Source organism: Artemia sp. Qi Xiang Cuo, chromosome 7, assembly GCF_049724085.1.
Source record: "Artemia sp. Qi Xiang Cuo chromosome 7, ASM4972408v1, whole genome shotgun sequence".
Lineage (NCBI taxonomy): Eukaryota > Metazoa > Arthropoda > Branchiopoda > Anostraca > Artemiidae > Artemia > Artemia sp. Qi Xiang Cuo.
In genome coordinates, this window is record NC_142800.1 from 43,417,301 (window position 1) to 43,437,083 (window position 19,783).

At 33.4% G+C, this 19,783-nt stretch overlaps 1 protein-coding gene across 6 annotated transcripts in view; it reads left to right on the plus strand.

Moving 5' to 3' along the window:
• beta-Spec (spectrin beta chain) overlaps positions 1-19,783 on the plus strand; it is a 172,627-nt gene that overhangs the window by 95,009 nt on the left and 57,835 nt on the right. For all 6 annotated transcript variants that reach the window (XM_089092294.1, XM_089092290.1, XM_089092293.1 and 3 more), the window contains exons 16-21: positions 568-801; positions 2,937-3,182; positions 5,702-5,920; positions 7,669-7,905; positions 8,834-9,055; positions 10,177-10,288. In XM_089092294.1, coding sequence (XP_088948420.1) covers positions 568-801; positions 2,937-3,182; positions 5,702-5,920; positions 7,669-7,905; positions 8,834-9,055; positions 10,177-10,288 — 1,270 coding nt within the window. The remainder of the gene's footprint in view (positions 1-567; positions 802-2,936; positions 3,183-5,701; positions 5,921-7,668; positions 7,906-8,833; positions 9,056-10,176; positions 10,289-19,783) is intronic.

The window sequence follows — 19,783 nt, forward strand, 5'->3', positions numbered from 1 at the left end:
GGACAAATTTTGGGAGCTCATATTTTTTTAATTACAGAAAGGGTTAACTTAGATAATGAACCCTCCCCTTGTTTTTCACTGTCGTTAATCTACCTATTCTTAAGAAAAAAATTCCAATCCAGAAGAAGAGTCAAGACTGAAGACGAATTTTCAGTTTTTGTCGTCCGAGAATCTTTTGAAGTATCGTTAATACCTTTGCTTCTTGCTATGATTTTGTCCGTTTCGGTCTTGTAATTTTACAACATTGAATCAAAGATAATGCTTTAGATCTAATTCAGAGCATTTCCTTTGTCACGGCAAAGCCAAACTGCCGGGAAAATATGAAGAAGAGTGTCTCAATAAGTAAAAGTGACTGGATGAGAAGTAGAAATGGAGAAAGAGACTCTGTCTCTAACAAGGGAAAGGCATATCTAGAAGCATAACTTACAGTTATCTTCTACCCTTCTAGTTAAATCTCACAGTATTTTCCTCTGACAAGTTTTGTCTTTGTTGGTCAGCAGTAACTTGAATCTTTTATTCCTTCCGTCTAGTTCTGTAATTTCTACTGTCACGTATGTTGTTTTTTAGGATCGAGACTCGAAACTAGAAGAAGCTGGAGACCTTCATCGTTTCCTTCGAGATTTGGATCATTTCCAGAATTGGCTAACAAAGACGATGACAGATGTCGCTAGTGAAGATACGCCAGCATCGTTAGCAGACGCCGAAAAGCTCCTTAGTCAACATGCAACCATACGAGATGAAATTGACAACTATGTTGATGACTATGCTAGAATGATGGAATACGGTGAACGCCTTACTGCGGTAAGTAAATGATTTGGAAATTTGGCTTGTTTTATTTAGACTTTCAACATGTTTCACTTTCTTTGTTTTATACCTATTTTCAATTACTTCAAATGGTATCTTTTACAAACGATAATAAATGATTACTTGGGTAAAAGTTGGTTGAAAGCGTCTAGATAAGTAAGCTTTGAATATCTATACAGTCTAGCAGATACAGTATCTGTGTAAATACAGCTAAACAGAAATCGTTATAGCTTTACTGTACGACGTCAGTTAGCCCCGCTAGGGATAACAGAATATCATTCTGTAATGATTTAAACTGGTATAAGTCTCTGATATTATTTTTCTATACGGAATGCCAAGGAAGTGAAAAGTAGCACTTTTTTGAAAAGTGACCTTTAAATGGAAATGATTAAATGATACGAATTTTGAAATATTAGAGAAGCGGATTTTAGATACTTTTATTAAAAAAATGCCCGGAACTCTGAAAACAAAACAAAACAGGGTGTCAGGAAGGGGTAAAAGCCTCCTCCTGGGTACGTCCTTGTCCATCGGTATAGTATATAATGATACTGTGGCTCGCCCTGGGATGCCACGTGTGGCCTAGAGATCCTGTCTGGATGTTAAAATATACTTGGGACACAGCATTTACTCGTGTTCTTTGAACTTAAATTTCAAGTGTTTAGTAAGTTCTAAAGCACTTGATTAAAATAGAGACTTTATGAAATATTGAGCATCAAATAATGACTAATTCCTTATATTATGTTTTTCTCATTGAGTTTTGGCGTGCTAAAAACTTTTAAAAGCCTTAACCAGCTATTTGCTACACCTTTCTGTTCTTACCAAGCCTGTGGTAAATGTGACTCTAATCATACAAACTCAAGGAGTACATTTCTTATTCGTTCTCATTTTTTTTCGTATTCACGTTGTTTTTTGGAGAAAGAATTTACATTGGAAAAGTTATTATACAAAAAGCCCAGTACAATTAAAGATGCTTTTTCTTAAGAGGGTAAATTGAAGTCTCCATTCTTTCAATCCCAAGGAACATCCTAGCGAGCTTCTAAAAATATTTATTAAAATGTCGATGTTTTTCAAGATATAGAACTGGGTCATTAAACGAACTCTCATTTAAGTTCAGTTCGTTCGATTGCATTTCAATGATTAAATGCCTTTTTTAAGTGTATGTTTACATCTATAATAGAGGTGTACAATTGTAATTTTTAAAATTATTGGTATTGGCACGAATGCACTTGGTAGCTCAATCTCGCGGTATATATGTCACTAGTCTGCCAGCAGGCTGGTTAAAATTGATGAGAATATCAAAGGATGAAAATTCTTAAAAGAAAGTTTTAAGACGACATCGAAAGAAACTATAAGTGAAAACTTATTATCCTTTTTTCCTGTTTTTATGACATAACTTGAATAAATTATCTTGAATGTTCACGTTCCGTACATTATCGACCTGCTGGACGAACTGACAACTTAACTTTAAAAACATTGAAACTTCACCGTGTTTATACCTTTAAGAGATATTTTTCTGATGTAAAAAAAAAAACAATATAAGATTGAACTTTAAAAAAAATCAACTACAAAAACAAGTAACTATCTTTAGGTATATTGCACCCTAAGAAAAGTAGCATTATGCACCAGACGGATGTCCGCGATGTAGTATGGTAGTAGAAATATACTGAACAAATATGAAGTGAAAATCTATTAATCTATATTGATTTGTTTAATTTGTATTAATTTTCATATGTATAAGTTGAGTCAAATATTTGAGTCATTTTCTTTGACGGTTTTCCAAAACTTGTTTGTCTAAGTGCCAGATAAGTTTTTAAAGTGCTTTTCTTCTTTTTTTTTAAGGGTAATGGCTCAGCTTGTATTTTTGCTCTTCTTGCAAGGCCAGTTAGTGAAGTAACATTTTGTTGTTGCATCTTTTCAAGTTTTTTTTTTCTTTTTGACTTGCGCCAAAAGTTAGGACTTAGCTCTACCAGACCACTATTGGGTCTTTTAGTATAGGATGAGTCAGAAACTGAGCCAGTGCAATAGAGTGGAGTCATGAAAAAAATTCTACCGGGCATGTTTGAAGAATTGTATTTTTAAAGTTGTCTGATTTGTTTTTGTTGTTGTTATCAAGTTTTCTTTTACGGTTTAAGGATGCAAATACTGCGGAGGATCCACAATACATGTTTTTGCGAGAGCGCCTGCGTGCACTGCGTGACGGCTGGGAGGAACTCCATCAAATGTGGGAAAACAGGCAACAACTTTTGTCCCAGTCTCTCAATCTCCAGATGTTCCTCAGAGACGCTAAACAAGCAGAAGTTTGTCTTTCTCAACAAGAGCATATGCTAAGCAAGGACGAAACCCCAGTCAATCTTGAACAAGCCGAATCCTTACTTAAGGTAAGCTACTCAATATTAAAAATACTCGATAAAGTTAGTTATCTTATGTCAAAGTGGCTTATATGAAAGATGAAAAAATGGGCTTGCGTCTAAAGTTATTTGACCGAGGTGCAACCCCGCCCCATTTTTTTATTATTATTTTTTTTTTAATTGTAGAAATAGAAACCTGTTTAACGTTTTGTTTAAATTAACTTTTTCTTTTTCAAAGTGTCAAAGTGCCTGGAAACAATTATTGGTAATGAAGTGATTAGTTAATGAAAAAATGGAAAGAGTACCTTTATTTCTATATTAATTTGCTATTATTCAAGAGGAGCCGCTTTACATCTTCATGCATCCAAATATAGGTGTTAGATACTGTTTCAGTATTAATTTGAAGTCAGAAGTCAGCTAACTCAAGGAAATAATTCTGGTAACATTCGAATTCCATTTAGTCCATCAGTCATATCAGACTTCAATCCCCTCAATGGTTCACACGTCTTCCCGAGTACTCTTTCTGAGTCAGCGGAAAAATTTTCACGCCTTTGGTGCCTTCAGAATTTTTTTTTTTTTAAATATTCTTTTTTATTTCTGGGTCTCTTTTTTTTTAACTTGTCGCCGTGCGGATGATGTCTCTGGTCCAAGTTGGAACTGCGTGTTCTCGTTCCTTATTGCGCACGACAGTTTTCTCCTGCTTGAATCTGGCGGCTAGTCAGTGGGGGGGGGGGAGCTCCTGTCATTTTCTTTTATTGTGTTTCTCTATTCCTTGTTTTGCCTTTTTCCTTTCTTCCTGTATTCTTGGCTATAGAGCCTTGAGGGGAATACGGTAATGTATGTACTTCTGCAGCGGCCTTTAAATCTATATCCGTGACTTTGTCTTAAATCTAAGGCTTTGATAACATTATGCGATTCGAGATTGCTGCATTACGACCCCCTACTCCTTACTCACTTACTCTAATTCTGAAGGCTACCATTGGCTCATGGCCCAAACAGACTAGGGACGGCCAAACGGTTATCTTGTCCTCCATGTTCCTCATTTACTCAACAAAAGTTAAAAGACAAGCCACTAGTTTATTATTAGAATAATAATATATACTAATAATAATATCTTAAAATATAAAATAATAATATCTTATATAATATATAAAATAATAACTGATAAATAATAAGACAAATGCAAATGATATGGAACGATACAGCTTACCACCCTGATCCAGTCCTAGTCACCAAACAACTCACTTGATTGAAATACAATTCCATACTGAATGAATCCTTCGAGGTTTTTATTCTCTCGCAGCTGACAATTCTTTTCCCGTGGGATTACATAGCCTGAACATACGTCTTTATACTTTTACTGTTTATTGTTGTTTTTTTTCACTATATCTGAATAAATATCTATCTAAGTATTTATCCAAATGAATTCTATTTAGTTCACTTCTTGTCAGTTTTGAGAACTGACAAACTAAAGCCGGAAGAAAAAACATTTATAAAGATTATTAATAAGAGAATTTAATAAGAGAAAATTTTTACAAATATTAGGGGTATCTAAGCTCAGTCTCGAAGTTTGACTTGTCTGAAACATCAACAAATTTTATAGCAATTTACTCAGAAATTTTCAATTAATATTCAATGCATCAGCCGAACCATCGTGGAAGCAATGACAGAACGTATTTTCCGTTGGTTCTCAGACATTTTTTTTTTGCCGAAGCTCAAATGAATAACGAATGATTCTAAACGAACAATATTTTCCTGTTTTTCCTATTGAATGCGTCATTGATTTTCAGTCCAGGATTTTTATTTCCCTTTTTTAAGTGCATTTGGAGCCAGGAAACCCTATTAATCTAGTGAAAAAAAAAATATCGTAAATTTCGTAATTTTCTTTATTGGCTACTAAAGATGATAATAAAAACGTATACTGAGAATAAAGAATTTCTAAGAAATCAACTAATCCCTTGAACAAATTTGTCTTTTGTGTCAGTTAAGCGAGTTTCTTGAGGTTTAAATAGAGGAACAATTCTTCAAAAGAGCAGGAATAGGCAAAAAAAAATGGAAACGAGGTAACATAGAAGCCTCTGGCTGGGTGCTTGCCTGGATTACCCTTTAGATACCTAGCATACGAGACGGTGATGATAGGTCTTTCCTTGACTATAAAGAAATTAAATGTAGTTTTGAAATTAAAATTTTTGATTTAATATATTCCCTCGAGTAACTGCAGACATCTAATATCGACAATGCAGCTTTGCCAACACTTTTGAATACATTGAATAAATTCTGGAACATCAAACCAAGCTTCAGTACTGACTCACTGTTTTTTGACGAAATCCACCAATTTGTTGTTACTTCTCTTTTTTTTTCTTTTTTTTTGTATTTGTAAGCAATATTTCATCTACAGTAACTTAACGGTCATAATCCTCCGCACAGTGGGCTAAGACAGTCGTGTGTCAGCTACAAGGTTGTAAAGACTGATCAGCATGGTCTCTTAAGTTAGGGGTCTTAATGTCCTGAAGAATATATGCTATATCTGTACTTTTATTTATTTTCAGCGACATGAGAATTTCTTGACAACAATGGAAGCAAATGATGAGAAATTGAACGCTGTCGTTCAGTTTGCCCAACGCCTTATGGATGAAGGTCACTTCCAAGCCGATAAAGTTGCCAAAAAAGCTGAAGGTATTCAAGAAAGACGCGAGGCCAACCGTGAAAGGGCCTTACAGCTCATGGAGAAACTTAAGGATGAATTGCAACTTCACCAATTCCTTCAGGTAAATCCCTGAAAAAATAGCTGAAATATAAGATTTTTCAGCACATTAAGGAACTAAATCTATTCCATCAGTTGGTGGAGTTTTGTAAAGATATACTTTTTCATTCAGAATAATAGCAATAAAATCCACTTGTTGTGGCTTTTACCTGAAAACTAGCGAGTTTCTTGCAGTAAATGGATGTTTCAATTATTATAGGGTCCGACGTAACTATAACGGGAAGTAACGGGGCGTATCAGCAATTGATCAGCAACTACGTAGGATGTTAATGTGAAAATTTCAAGGTTACTACTTCTATTACTACTACTACTACTACAACTACTGCTACTACTACTACTATTACTACTACTTCTACTACTACTACCACTGCTAATACTAATCCTTCACTTTTAGAAAATGAAGGAATGAGGAGCAATTACAAAGAGTTTAAACCTGACATAAATTAATAGCCATTTTTTTCTTTGTAACTTGTATTTGTAAGAAGTAATTTCACTGCATAAACTCATATTCCAAGTGCCATCTATGGAACCAGTGAAGCAAGCCACGTTAAGCGTCGATCAACCATCTCTTTTTACTCTTTGCCTGTCACTTGACTTCAAGAATCTATAGCTCCAAGCCTAATTTCCTTCATTTTTTTTATCTCTGTAACTGGCCATTGAATCTGTCTAACTGGTAATTCAGTTTTTCCTTTTTTGACTTATTTTACTTCTTTTTTTGCAAATGTCGAGTATTTCCGTCGGTAGGGGTAAAACTGCAAAAAAAGAAAAAGTAAGTAACAACTATTAGCTAAAACGGTTATAGAACGCTTAGCAAAACAAAAACGAAGAATTGCCCCTTAAGTTGAAAAGGCACTTGTGACTTGATCCTTCAACATCATCTAACTGTCCAAAGCAAGAACATATCAGTGGCATAGTTAAAAGTTCTATTATCACTAGGAACGTAATAGCAAGCGAGATTTGAACTGGTTCAACATATTTTTAGCAGAGAAAATTTAAGTCATTGTATAAGGTATTGTCGTTTTCACAGCATTTATATAGATTATTTTCTTACTTTATTTTTATTTTTACCTGTTTTTTAAAGATTTTTGGGGAAAAAAATAGCAATAGTTGAACAAATATGTTTTAAATTAGCAAATTTACAATATTTTAGCCTTCATTTGACTATTATAATTAGAGAACTCTACGTTCTGTGTTATATTTAGTGCATTTTTTGGAGCACGAGGGTTCTTTTTTTTTGGGGGGGGGGAAGGGCACATTACTTCTCCTTGTGCACTCCCCTTGTCTCCATAACCGTATGATAAAGGAATCTATGCTATTTGTTAGATTTGCGGAGGATAACTGAAATTAGATCAAATGAAAATACGGACAAAAAAGCTTAAGTCATGTGCCGGTGGAGGATATATAAACTGGTTAATCCAAAGAAAAATTTTTTGTTTCATTTTTAGAAGAGCATTCCTTGAACGTGGAAATCTACTTGTAAACATGTAACAGCTGGCCCTTGTTTATTATGTAGTGCTTGTTATTTGCATTGTTAAGTGTTGTTAGCTGTTATTTTTCTTTTATCTGTTAGGACAAACGAATCTGTCACATGAAGTTCTAAGCTGGTTCCAGGTATGGCTTGGAAAATTCTGATTGTGTTTCGATTGCCACTTTCTTATATAAAATGTACGATTCTTTTTTTATGCTTCACAGTCTGTTTTCTTAGCCTTTATTTAATTTTTGTTTTTGATTATAAGGGTAAAATTATTTTAGGATTGTGAAGAGCTGTCTGAATGGATCCAAGAGAAATACATCATTGCCCAAGATGAAACTTATCGTAGTGCTAAGACGGTTCACTCGAAATGGACCCGGCATCAAGCCTTTGAAGCTGAGATTAAATCCAATAAAGACAGACTCCTTCGTCTTCAACAAGCCGCTGAGGATCTTATCAGGGAGAAGCCTGGCATGGTGGAAGTCATTTCCCCTCGTGTTGGAGAGATCTCTTTACAGGTAAGTTCATTTTATTTTTGTTTTTTATTGTATTTTATTAATAGCATACTAAAAGAGGATTGAGGTCTAGATGATGTTTCCATAATGTAGAAAATGCTTGTTTTTCATGAATTTACGTAGAAAATTTTAATAATAAAAAGGGAAGAGCTAGAGTTAATGAAATCAATAATTAGAAAGGTTTGCATTGTGAGACCATTTATTGTCCAGCAACTTCCTTTTTTCGAAAATATAGTGATATACTCCGAAGTGGTTTTGTCCTTTCAATTAGTTCTGATCACTTATCCATGTTCAATTTGACACTGAACCCTTAATTATATGTATATATATGAGGGATTAAAGAAGTTTTTTTAACTTTTACTTTACGAACAATCAAAATTAGCGAATATCAGCAACAAAAAAAACAAAAAACAATAAAACAGCAGAAGGAGTAAATATCAAGTTGCCTGAAGTTATTTGAACATGTGATAACGTGGTGTTGAAGAAAGGGGATTAGCTATATGTATATTTTGTGCCTCGAATTAGACACTAAACTATTCCCTATAGGAACATTGCATTTTTGAAAATGAATCTTGAAAATTATCACTAAAAAAAAAAAAAAAAAAAAAATCGGTAACCGATGGCTGAAGCTGCTGACAAGACCTAGTAAAGTGATTTAAGGGAGGCATCACGCGAAAGCTGTTGACTGCAAAGTATGGACCTAGAGCAAGGTGACGAAAATCCCTGAAAGGGCCTTTCATTTAAGAATTGGTTTTTCGATAGTGTTTATATGTAAAAAAAAAGAAAAAAAAAGAAAAAAGTGAGTCCAGTAATAGGATAAATTGTTCGTTGCTAGTTCTCTCCTTCATAAAGTCTTTCCCTTTTCCATGTTGGAAAATTGTATAAACGTTTTTTTTCTCTCTTCATAATTGACATATTTTATTTTCGCTAGTTTGATGAGCTCCAGAAGGTAACGAAAGAAAAGGGTGAAAGACTTTTTGATGCCAATCGTCAAGTGCTATACGAGCAGTCATGCGAAGATGTCGAGAGTTGGATGGATGACCTTGAGAAGCAAATTGTTGAAGGAGATACAGGAATGGACCTTGCTTCTGTTAATATCCTTATGCAGAAACAACAGCTCATTGAAACCCAAATGGCGGTTAAAGCCCAACAGGTTTGTCCCCATCTCTTTTTTGTGCTATTTTTAATGCAAAATAAAAACTCATGCAATATATAGCTATTGTTCCTGCTAAATCAACAAACTTTAATAAACAACTTTTTACCTTAATTTTTCGACCTGTCCCTATTTGTAACTAGCTGTATTCTATCGTTTCTTATGTAAACTAATAGCTTTCAGTTGCAGAACGTAAAATCTCATTTCCTTTTTTGAATAAAAGTCAGGTGGAAAGATCGGTAAAACTAATACCAAATATGAAATACTGTTACTTTTTTAAAGAATAAACTGACTAAACGCTTAAATGTTAGAGGTTTTAGATTTTCGCTTACAAAAATTTTTTGCAAGCAATTTCAGTCTTTGTTGTATTTCTTAGAAAATATTTCCAGAGTCCAAAAAAAGAGTAGAGATACATTGGGCCTGTTGCTAAGACTAGATCAATACGAAAATTTTAGAGTAGTTTTCTGTTTTTCAAAAATGTATATCCTGTGTTGATTTAGACAATATTTTTGCCTATTTGAACGCTCCAAAATTTGTGTTTATATCTTTAGTAAAATTATTTTTTTTTTATTTGTTTTATAAATTTAAAAAAATCAATTTAAGTTTATTTTATGTGTGATTTGGGTCTCATTGAAATTTGCTTGTTGTCTTAATATTTTGTCAAACACTTCTTCCCTTGATCAGGGAATTTTGCTCATATTTAATTTTAGACATTTCCTTTTTAATTTAATCAAATAAATTGAAAAAGTTTAAAATGGAAAACTTCTTTTGTGCGAAATGCATAAATCGACTCCAGCCTTCCGTAACCAAACCCAAAGTTTGGAATTAATGTTGTGAAAATGGGAAAGTGCTGAACATGTAAACATAGAATGTTGATTAATTCTAATAGCAGAATAGACTATCATCTAATAGTTGCTAAAATATCGCGTAGAAATATAATGGGTTGGTAGAGGGTTATGATTTAAATCGTTGGTTAGCCAACTAAGCATGAATATGAAAAAATTGTATAGAACTAGAATCTCTGAGCTTTAGTTTAGCTTGTACTTTTAGCCTTGTTTTTATATTCTCAGCTTTGTTTTAATTTGTATTTAGCTGTAATATATATATTTCTTTCACTCTAGGTGACAGAGCTCGAAGCTCAAGCTGAATATCTTGAGAGAATGACACCTGAAAAGATTGATGACATCAAGGCGAAGAAATCTTTTGTCGAGTCAAGATTTGAGAAACTTCAAGGTCAGTGGCTATCGCTCACTTGTTTTACGATTGTAGATCGAATACAAACGAGGCTATGTATCTTTAGTCGTTTCATCTTGAGTAAAACAGAACGATCCATCCATTCAAATTTAGCACTTGAATCGTTGGCCTTTCAGAGCTACTTTCTTTCTTTATTTTAAATTCATATCTTTCAAATGTATAGGAAGCCAATTCCCCAAGTTACTCTTTCAGTTTAAGCCATTTATGCAGTTTTAAGCAAAGCGCAAATAACACTAGACATTTGGTTGGTTTGAATGGCTGCAATACTTAACTATTTGGGGTAAAAATTACTCGGCATAAACCATATCTGACTCTAAATTTAGTTCCTCTGTTAACATATACTCTATTATGTATACTCTATTTTCCTCTTTTTCTTATGTCAATTCCTTTCAAAAAAATTGAAAAAACATTTGCCTAATCCTGATTTCTATTTCGGCAATCTTTGAGTTTTCAGTATAACGCAAATGTCTCTAGCCTTTTACGGGACCTGGGGGAGGGGCGCCAATACTACCCTTGTTTGTGGTATTTTCTGTCCTTTCAGTTGTGTTAATTCTCCATTGTAATTTTCTGTTTGTTTTAGATTTCATCTCTTCATTTATAAGATTTCATGTCGTTAAAAAAAAGTTAGTTTATTTTATTCGATAGCATACTCCTTTGATTTCTGCAGGAAACTAAACTAAAGTTTATCTGGGTAATTCGAACTCCAGTATGTCGCAAAGGGAAATAATGGGTTTAGTCCATATTGCGAACAAGTAGAAAATTTCTCTGCTGTGTCTCTTCATTAGTCACATTTGCAGAAGCATTTTTCCTCATATGATGTCAGAGAGAATTGGTCATGATTAAGACAACAGATTATAATGATAATAATAATATATTGCGAAAACAGGCTTGCGCCTCTATCTACAAAATTTAAATAATCAAATGCTTTATCACTATAATGATTGTCAATCTCGCTCTTAAATGCTTTGACTGAATCTGAGTTGACAGTGTCTGATGGTAGTGCGTTCCACTCGGAGACAATGCGGTTGCTGAATGCCAATCTACCAACATCTCCTCTGAAACGTTCTTCAGTTAGCTTAAACTCGTGACCTCTCAGGTTATTATTCTTGAATGTTATTATCTCTTCTGGAGGGATATTGTCGTAGTATCTGTCGCATATTTTGTATACTTCAATAAGATCTCCTCTCAAAAATCGGTATGAGAGGCTTGGGAGTGACTGTTTTTTCAAACGGTCTTGGTATGATAAGTCTCTAAGTGATGGAACAAATTTAGTAGCTCTCCTTTGGATTTTTTTTCTATTGTATTGCTGTCTTTTTGAAAAAATGGTCTGGTTGTTGTATGACCGTATTCGATCATTGGTCTCACTAACGATTTGAAGAGTATAGAAAACTGTTGAGTCAGTAAGAGATAAATTTCTTCGAATAATTCCCAAGACTTGTGATGACTTAGAGATGATTGATTCGTAGTGCTTGGTGAAAGTAATGTTACTGTCTATTGTCATTCCCAAGTATCGCGCTTCTTCTTGTATAGGTATCTGTTGTCCTTCAAAGCAGTAGTGCCAAGAAATGTGTTTTGGGCCTAGCCGAACATGACAACTTTTTCTGTATTCACTTCCATGCTCCATTTTTCTCATCCATTCTGCTATTTTGTTTAAGTCTTGCTGTAGTATTTATGTATCTTCAAAGCTTTTTATTGCACTGTTTACACTGTTTATTTGATTAATTCAACATAACAAAAAACATATACCCCCAACAGAGAGCAAAGCTCGTAAAATTGGGTAAAAAAAAAAAAAAAAAAAAAAAAAAAAAAAAAACATTTTATCATCATAACAAAAGAGAGAAAGAAAAAAAAAAACCTGGTTAAAGAAAAAAAAAAAAAACATAACAAACATAAAGAAAAAAAACGCTGGACAAGTGAGGCACGGAAGGCTATCCCAACATGGGTAACAAATATAAACAAAAAAAAATAATAATAATAATAAAAAAATTTCTAGTCCACCATCACAGGTCAATACATAATTTTAATATTTTCTTCCTTAGAACTGATATTTGCCGAAATGATGCCTCAATTTGAATTCTATCTTTCAGCCTATATTTATTTGAAATAAATGGTATTTGGTATCGAATTGAAAATCTAGATCTTTCACAATTAACAAAGGGAATTCGATATGTTCCAGAACACCTAAGAGCCGAAGGAGTTGGCAGAATCAACAGAGATTTTTCATAAAAATAACTACTAGGATCTTGTATTTTAAAATGTCATATTGATATATTAAGTTCTCTTATATGTTTCAGATCTAATAAATTCAAGAAAAGAAATAATGTTTCATTTTCCGATGCATCTCTAAGTTTTGATGGACGATGTAAAAAATTTCCAAGTATTCTCACTGCTTTATTTTGAAGGATCTGTAGGGGTTTTATATGCGTCCAAAAAGTATTTAAATAAATAATTGTGCAATAATTTAAATAAGGAGCAATCAAAGAATGATAAATTATTTTTAAAATTGAAAATGGAAAAACATGTTGCAAACGATACATAGACCCAATATTTTGCGAAAGTTTCACCCTTAAATGATCAATATGAGTTTGAAATGACAAAAGGGGATCAATAAAAACTCCTAAATAACGATATGATTGAACTCTACGTATTTTATGCTCACCAACTTGAAGCTCCTGACATGACATTTTTTTAGTAGCACGTTTTGAATGACCAAAAACCATAAATTCAGTCTTCTTAAAATTCGGTACTAAATAATTAGAAACAAACCATCGATTAACTGAACTAACAGTGTTAAACAAATTTTGAATCAATGTAGATGAATCCTTCGCTTTAACAGAAACAGCTGTGTCATCTGCAAATAAAATTGCAAGACCATTATTTCCCTGAAAACATCGTGTAATATCATTAATATACATCAAAAATAAAAGCGGACCTAATACCGATCCTTGTGGGACACCAATATCTTCAAGATCATTTAAACTAGACAACTGTCCATCAACATCTACCACGATTTTACGTCCATAAAGGTATGATCTTATTATATCTAGTCCTTTCCCTCTTATACCGGAATTTTCCATTTTATCAAAAAGAATTTCATTGTTTAAAGTGTCAAATGCTTTTTTAACATCATAAACAACAGTAGATACATGATAATTACTATCTAAGCAGTCACTTATTTTTAATACAAGAGCTGCAACTGCTTGTTCCGTCGAATGGCCTGCCCTAAATCCAAACTGATATTTGGTAAAAAAAATTTATTTTATCTAGATATTTAGTAATCCTTCCTTTTAAAATTTTTTTCAATACTTTAGACAATGGTGATAAAATTGCAATAGGACTATAATTATTTGTATCAGATTTATCTCCTTTTTTATGCAATGGTATTACACGTGCAATTTTCCATTTTTTAGGAAATGTACCTGAGAAAATACATAAATTTAAAATATGAAGCAATGGTTCAAAAATTTCACCTGCAATATTTTTTAGCAAATTAGTTGAAAGTTCATCATATCCCAATGAATTACCATTTTTTAAATTCTTAATAACCTTTTGAAATTCTGCAAAAGTAACCGGGGCCATAAATATGCTCGTATCTTCAGTGGGCGGTAGATATTTTTTATGCGACCTTGGGGAAGAAAGGTCAACTTCTCCTGAAACAACAGATGATCCAATACTAGCAAAATATTCACTAAACTTCTTAGCAACAGCTTGTGGTCCTCTAAATTCTTTACCATTAATATCAAATAACACTTCAGGGTGTAACAACTTTTTATTTCTTCCAATTTTATCTTTAATCAAACTCCAAGTTTTTCTAGGGGAATCTGAATTTCGAAAAGATTTTTCATAATAAAGTCTTTCACTTACTCTAAGGATCCTTACCAGCATATTCTTATAATTTTAAAACGCGTTACATTTATTTCCGTGGGATATTTTATTCTAATTTTATATAAACGATTTTTCTCATTAATATATCTCAAAAGTGATTCATTTATCCAAGGTTTTTTTGGGGTAAGTTTCTTTCCTCTCGGGCTCTTATATGGGCAAAAAAGATCAAGCTTTTCATTCATAATATAATAAAATTTATCTAATTATTGGTTCGGATCCTTCTCATCAATTACAGGACTCCAATCAACATCACCAAGCCCTTCTTTTAACCTTAACACATTTTTATGTGAAAAATCTCTACGCTTGGTTTGATTTTTTTTTATTATGCGGAAAATTTATAAGAAAATCAGACATAATTATACAGTGGTCAGATGAATCATCAGGAATAATAAATGTATTAACAGCACTATAAGGTGAAAAAATATTATCAATAAGTGAAAATGATGTATCAGCTATTCTAGAGGGCACAAAACATACGGGGTTTAGTCCATAAGATAGTGGGCCCTCCAAAAACTGCAAAGTATTTCTATCTATTCTATTCTGATCTGCAGATAGGAGTTTCATTAAATCAATATTAAAATCACCCATAACTAAATAAGGAGTATTAAGACTAACTAATTTATCCAACATACTTTCAAAATGATTTTTAAATTCTATCTGGCTGGATGACGGAGTACGGTAAATAACTGCAATTAAAACCTTCCGATTATTTGGAAAAGAGCATTCAACTACACAAGATTCAAAAATCATTTCAATATTCATTGGCAAAAAATCAATCCTTATACGTGCTGGTATGCAATTTTTAATCAAAACACCTAGACCCCCTTGTTTTTGTCTTTTCCGACCGATGTGAAAAAATTGGTAATCTTTTACATGTATATTTTCAATTGAAAAATCATCTAAAAAAGTTTCACATAGGCCTAATATATCTGTATCTGAATCCGACAAAAAAATTTCAATCACATCCTGCGCAGTCCTCCAACCCCGGCAATTCCAAAACGACATCCTACTTGTATTTACATTTTTTCTTACCAGCTCATTCATAAATATATATTGATTTTTTGGGATATCAAAATTACTAGAAGTATCTTCATCATCACCAGCTACAATAGTTTGAAAAATTGACTGAAATGAAAGAGAATTCCACTCAAATTATTTTAACCTTGATGATGGAATTTCACGATTATATATATCCATTATCAAATATTAATCCCACGTTAAGAGAAACCACTCCATGCCCCAAAAGACCAGCAAACCATAATAAAAAATAACAATTAAAAAAACAAAAAAAAATAATCTCCATTCCGTTTTCCCTCAGTACGACTAATCTGCGCAACTTTTAATTTAACCTCTATGTGGATCTAAAAAAAAAAAAGGAAAGAAAAAAAAAATAATAATAATAATACACCTTATATAAACTAAACATAAAAAAAACACTTTCAATTTAAATGTTTTAATTCATATTAATTGGGCACATGAACTATTACTGCAACTGCAACCCACGACATTACGACATTTGAACATCGACAGGGAATATAACAGGGACTTCCCTTCGGGCGATGGAAATTTTTTTATGAAAATCGTCAATCTCCGGTATGTCATCATTGAATGTGTATTTGGTAATCGAGCCGTCTGGTCTTTTCACTAGCAGATTCGGCTGAAACCCCTTCGATATCCAGGCATCACATCCATGATCTTTTCGTAATTTGTCACGTTTCACTAGAAGCAGCTTTCGCACTTTACAGATTTCAGTTGGGACATCATCGCTGATGAACAGGTTGCTGTTGTTTCCAGGGAATGTCTTATCCTTAAGCTTGCTAGCGTTCTTCAATATGGCAAACTTATCTTCTTTTTTATTCAGTGTCACCTTCAAAAATTTACGTTTGCTATCATAATGAGTAACTGTTAAATTTACTTCGGGCATTTCCAGCCCGTGACGAACTACCTCTGTGAATAGAACTTGAGCGTGGGTATTATCCTTACAAGCTGCGTTCCATATGATGACATTATTTTCTAGCTTTGCAGCTTCCATTCTCACAATCCGAAACATATAATCTTCATTTTTCCTTCTTAATTCCATTATTTCATCCGTGCAAGTTTTTATTTGCATTTTGAGGCTAAGGGTTTCATTCTCAATCTTTCCAATTTTCGATTCAGTATTGTTTATCTTATTCGTTTGTAGCGATTGTTCTTTTTCCAAGTTATCCACCCTTGCGGTAAGAGTTCCTAATTGATTGTTGATATTGTCCAACTTATTTCCATTTTCTTTCACAACATCAAGAATTTGCTTAAAATCCGCAGCTAGTATCGATATTTCCGGTTTCGAGCTAGAACTGAGTCCTGAGATGTCAAATGAACTGTCCATGCCTTCTTGCTTAGCATTTTTCCTTTTACGTCCCATCTAATCACAAATATATCAATAATCCTTGATATAATATTGTCACATAAATTCACGCCACACAGAGGTCTTAACTACATCTTATTCTGACGAGAGCATTGAATGATGAATAATAATCCTTATTATTGCCAAACTGGAATAACTCACTTGGATATCTTATGAAATTAACTCAATTTAACAAAGTCAAAAGTTCAATTAATGAATTGGTCAGAAACTCCAGTCAATTCAATTTATCCAGTGACGTCACACATTCCATTAGGTTATAGATACTGAATTAATGTTTAAATAATTTATGAGACGTAAAACCGTTCTCACTATTTCGTAACTACTGAAAGAATCCAGTGTCTAATTAAATCAGAATAAATCCTTTTCCGACAACTAGTTCAAAACTGGGATTAATCCTTTTTAAAAGAATAGATAGATCTTAACTGTTCAAAGACTGAATCAATACTGATCAATACTTGCGCGAAAGATTTTCGTGTCATCGGCATAAAGCAGTATCTCTGAATCTATGCTATTTGGGAGATCATTTATATGAATATTGAATAGTAAAGGCCTCAGAACACTTCCTTGAACCACTCCACGTGTGACTTTTGTCTCATTGCTGCTAAGGTATCCCTCCAGTCTCACTCTCGGAGATCTTCCCCTCAGGAAGTTGAGAACCCACTTTAGAATAGTATCACGAACACCGATAGACTGTAGTTTTTGAAGAAGTTGACTTTGTAAGACTTTATCAAAGGCTTTTCTGAGATCTAAGTATAAAATATCTACCTGCATCCCACTATCCATATATTTTCTCCAGGCGTTTGTAGCGACAAGTAGCTGGCTTTCTGCTGATCTTTTCTTGAGAAATCCAAACTGTGCGGGTGAAATGAGGCTTCTTTCGAGTAGGTACTGTAATATATTATCTTGCAATAGAAATTATAGTATTTTGCATGTGATGCAGGTTAAACTGATAGGTCTGTAATTACTTGGATCTGATTTGCTTCCTTTTTGAAGAGGGGTATCACCGTTGCTTGCTTCCATGTATCAGGCAGGTTCCCTGTTTGTAGCGACTTGACAAAAATGTAGTGCAATGGCGCTGAAATTTCTTGTGCCAGCTCTTTGAGTACTCTAGCATGTAGGCCATCTGGACCTTCTGATTTGTAAGGGTTGAGATTTTTTAGTTTTTTTGTAGACCATTTGTATTTTCAGTTCTATTTCTTCAAATTTGCCTGCGACTAGTGGTTGGCATTCCTCTTGACTTTCACCTTTGTCCCTCTCTGTTGTGAAAGCTGTGGAAAAGTGCTGATTTAGTAGGTTGGCTTTAGCTATTGGGTCACTGATTGTTAAATTTGTTGCTGAGTTTCTAAGATCGGGAATAGCCGGCTGTTCTTTTCTTTTTGAGTTCACGAAGTTCCAAAACGCCTTGGGGTTGATCTTTGAGTTTTCAGCTACTTTCCTCTCCTTTTCGCTTGCTTCATGTCTAGTGGCTTTCCTAACTTTGTTGGCGATTCTCAGTGCCTTGAGAATTTCGAGATGTATTAAAGAGACCTTTAAAAAAATGAAGTCGCATTATTTTGCAATAAGTTGTAACTTCTGTCGGCCTTTTTTGCCCTTAAAAATACCTCTTATGTAAAATCTGAAAATGAGGATTGAGAGAATTTGTGCACAGTAGTATAGAATAGACAGAGGCGGTTTTATGGGAGGGGCAGTGGGGGCACTTGCCCCTGGCGCAGAAATTTTAGTGGCGCAAAATTAAAACAAATAATCTAACGGTTATAATCATTTTTTTATTTTTGAAATTTTATTAGTAAAGTAGAAGGGGATGTTCATCAATGAAAATAATTAATAAATTATTAATTAATTAATAAAATAAAAATAAATTAAAAAACAAAAATAATTAAAGTAATTAAATTGATTGAATAATTAAACAATTTAAATAATATATTAAAAAATAAATTATTAATTGATTAATAAATTGAAAATAATTTTGTTAATAAATGAAAATTTTGTTATAATTTAGCCTGAAAATTTTGTGGGTGACAGGGGTAGGGGCGCTAATCAAGATTTAGCCCCGGGCGCAAGAGAGGCCAGAACCGCCACTGAGAGTGCAGTCTTGTTACAGAGGCTTTTAAAATATTCAAATGAATTCGGTTGTGATTGTTTCACCTTAAATACTGCCTCCTATTTTTACAATAAAGCATCTCATGCTCCTCTGAGAATTTAAAAGTTTTTAGAGATTTTAGACAACTTTATACATTAGGTAAAATTCTACTTTAGCTACTTTTGGCTATGTTGGAAAGGGGTTAGGTTAGGAAAATGAAATTTTCAGGAATGGGTCTACAGGCCAAAGCATGTCCCGGGATGATATTTTGAAGTACATACCTCCAGTCCTTCTCCCTCTAGAGGGTCCTGATCTTTGATGACCTTTAAGAATATGTGTGCAACAAAAGTGAAACCTTGCAAAATAGATCTTCTCCTTAAATGAAGTACAATAAAATTCTTTTCAGCTTCACAACTTTGCTCAATTCCAATTTATAAGGTTTTAAAGATATGCAAATACATTTACTAAATTTTGAAAAAAAATATTGATATGGCTTAAAATTCTACTCAAATAACAGGAATTGCATTTTCAGAACTAAAGCCAGAGAAACAGAAAAACTGAAAATAAAGGTAAAGTGTTGTTTTGTCAAAATTTCAATAGGTAGGTCTATAAACCTGTCATGTAGGCAAATTTTAGGACCCTCTAGAGGGAGAAGGAGTGAAGGTAGGTACTTCAAAATACCTTCCTGGGACATGTTTTAGCATGTAGACCCATCCTAGAAAGTTTCATTTTCCTAACCTAACCACTTTCCAAGATAGCCAAAAGTAGCCAAAGTAGAATTTTACCGAATTATATGGCCCACTGCAAATTTACCATGAACTTTACCCCCCCCCCTAGTGTGCAAATATATACCCTGAATTGTCAACAGCAAAGTTTCAAATCAGAAAATTTAGCACTATTTTTGGCAATGGCATTTGGAAAACATGAAACAGTAGGAAAATGGTTTACATTTGAGTTGCTTAATAAATGAGGTTTAAACTGTTAATAAATAAGTATTTTTGGAATATATTATTCTTGAACAACCTATTTATAAACTAGTGATATATTTTTGGTGATTTTTTTTGTTATTCATATTATTGACTTACAAATAAAGTCAACATTCTAC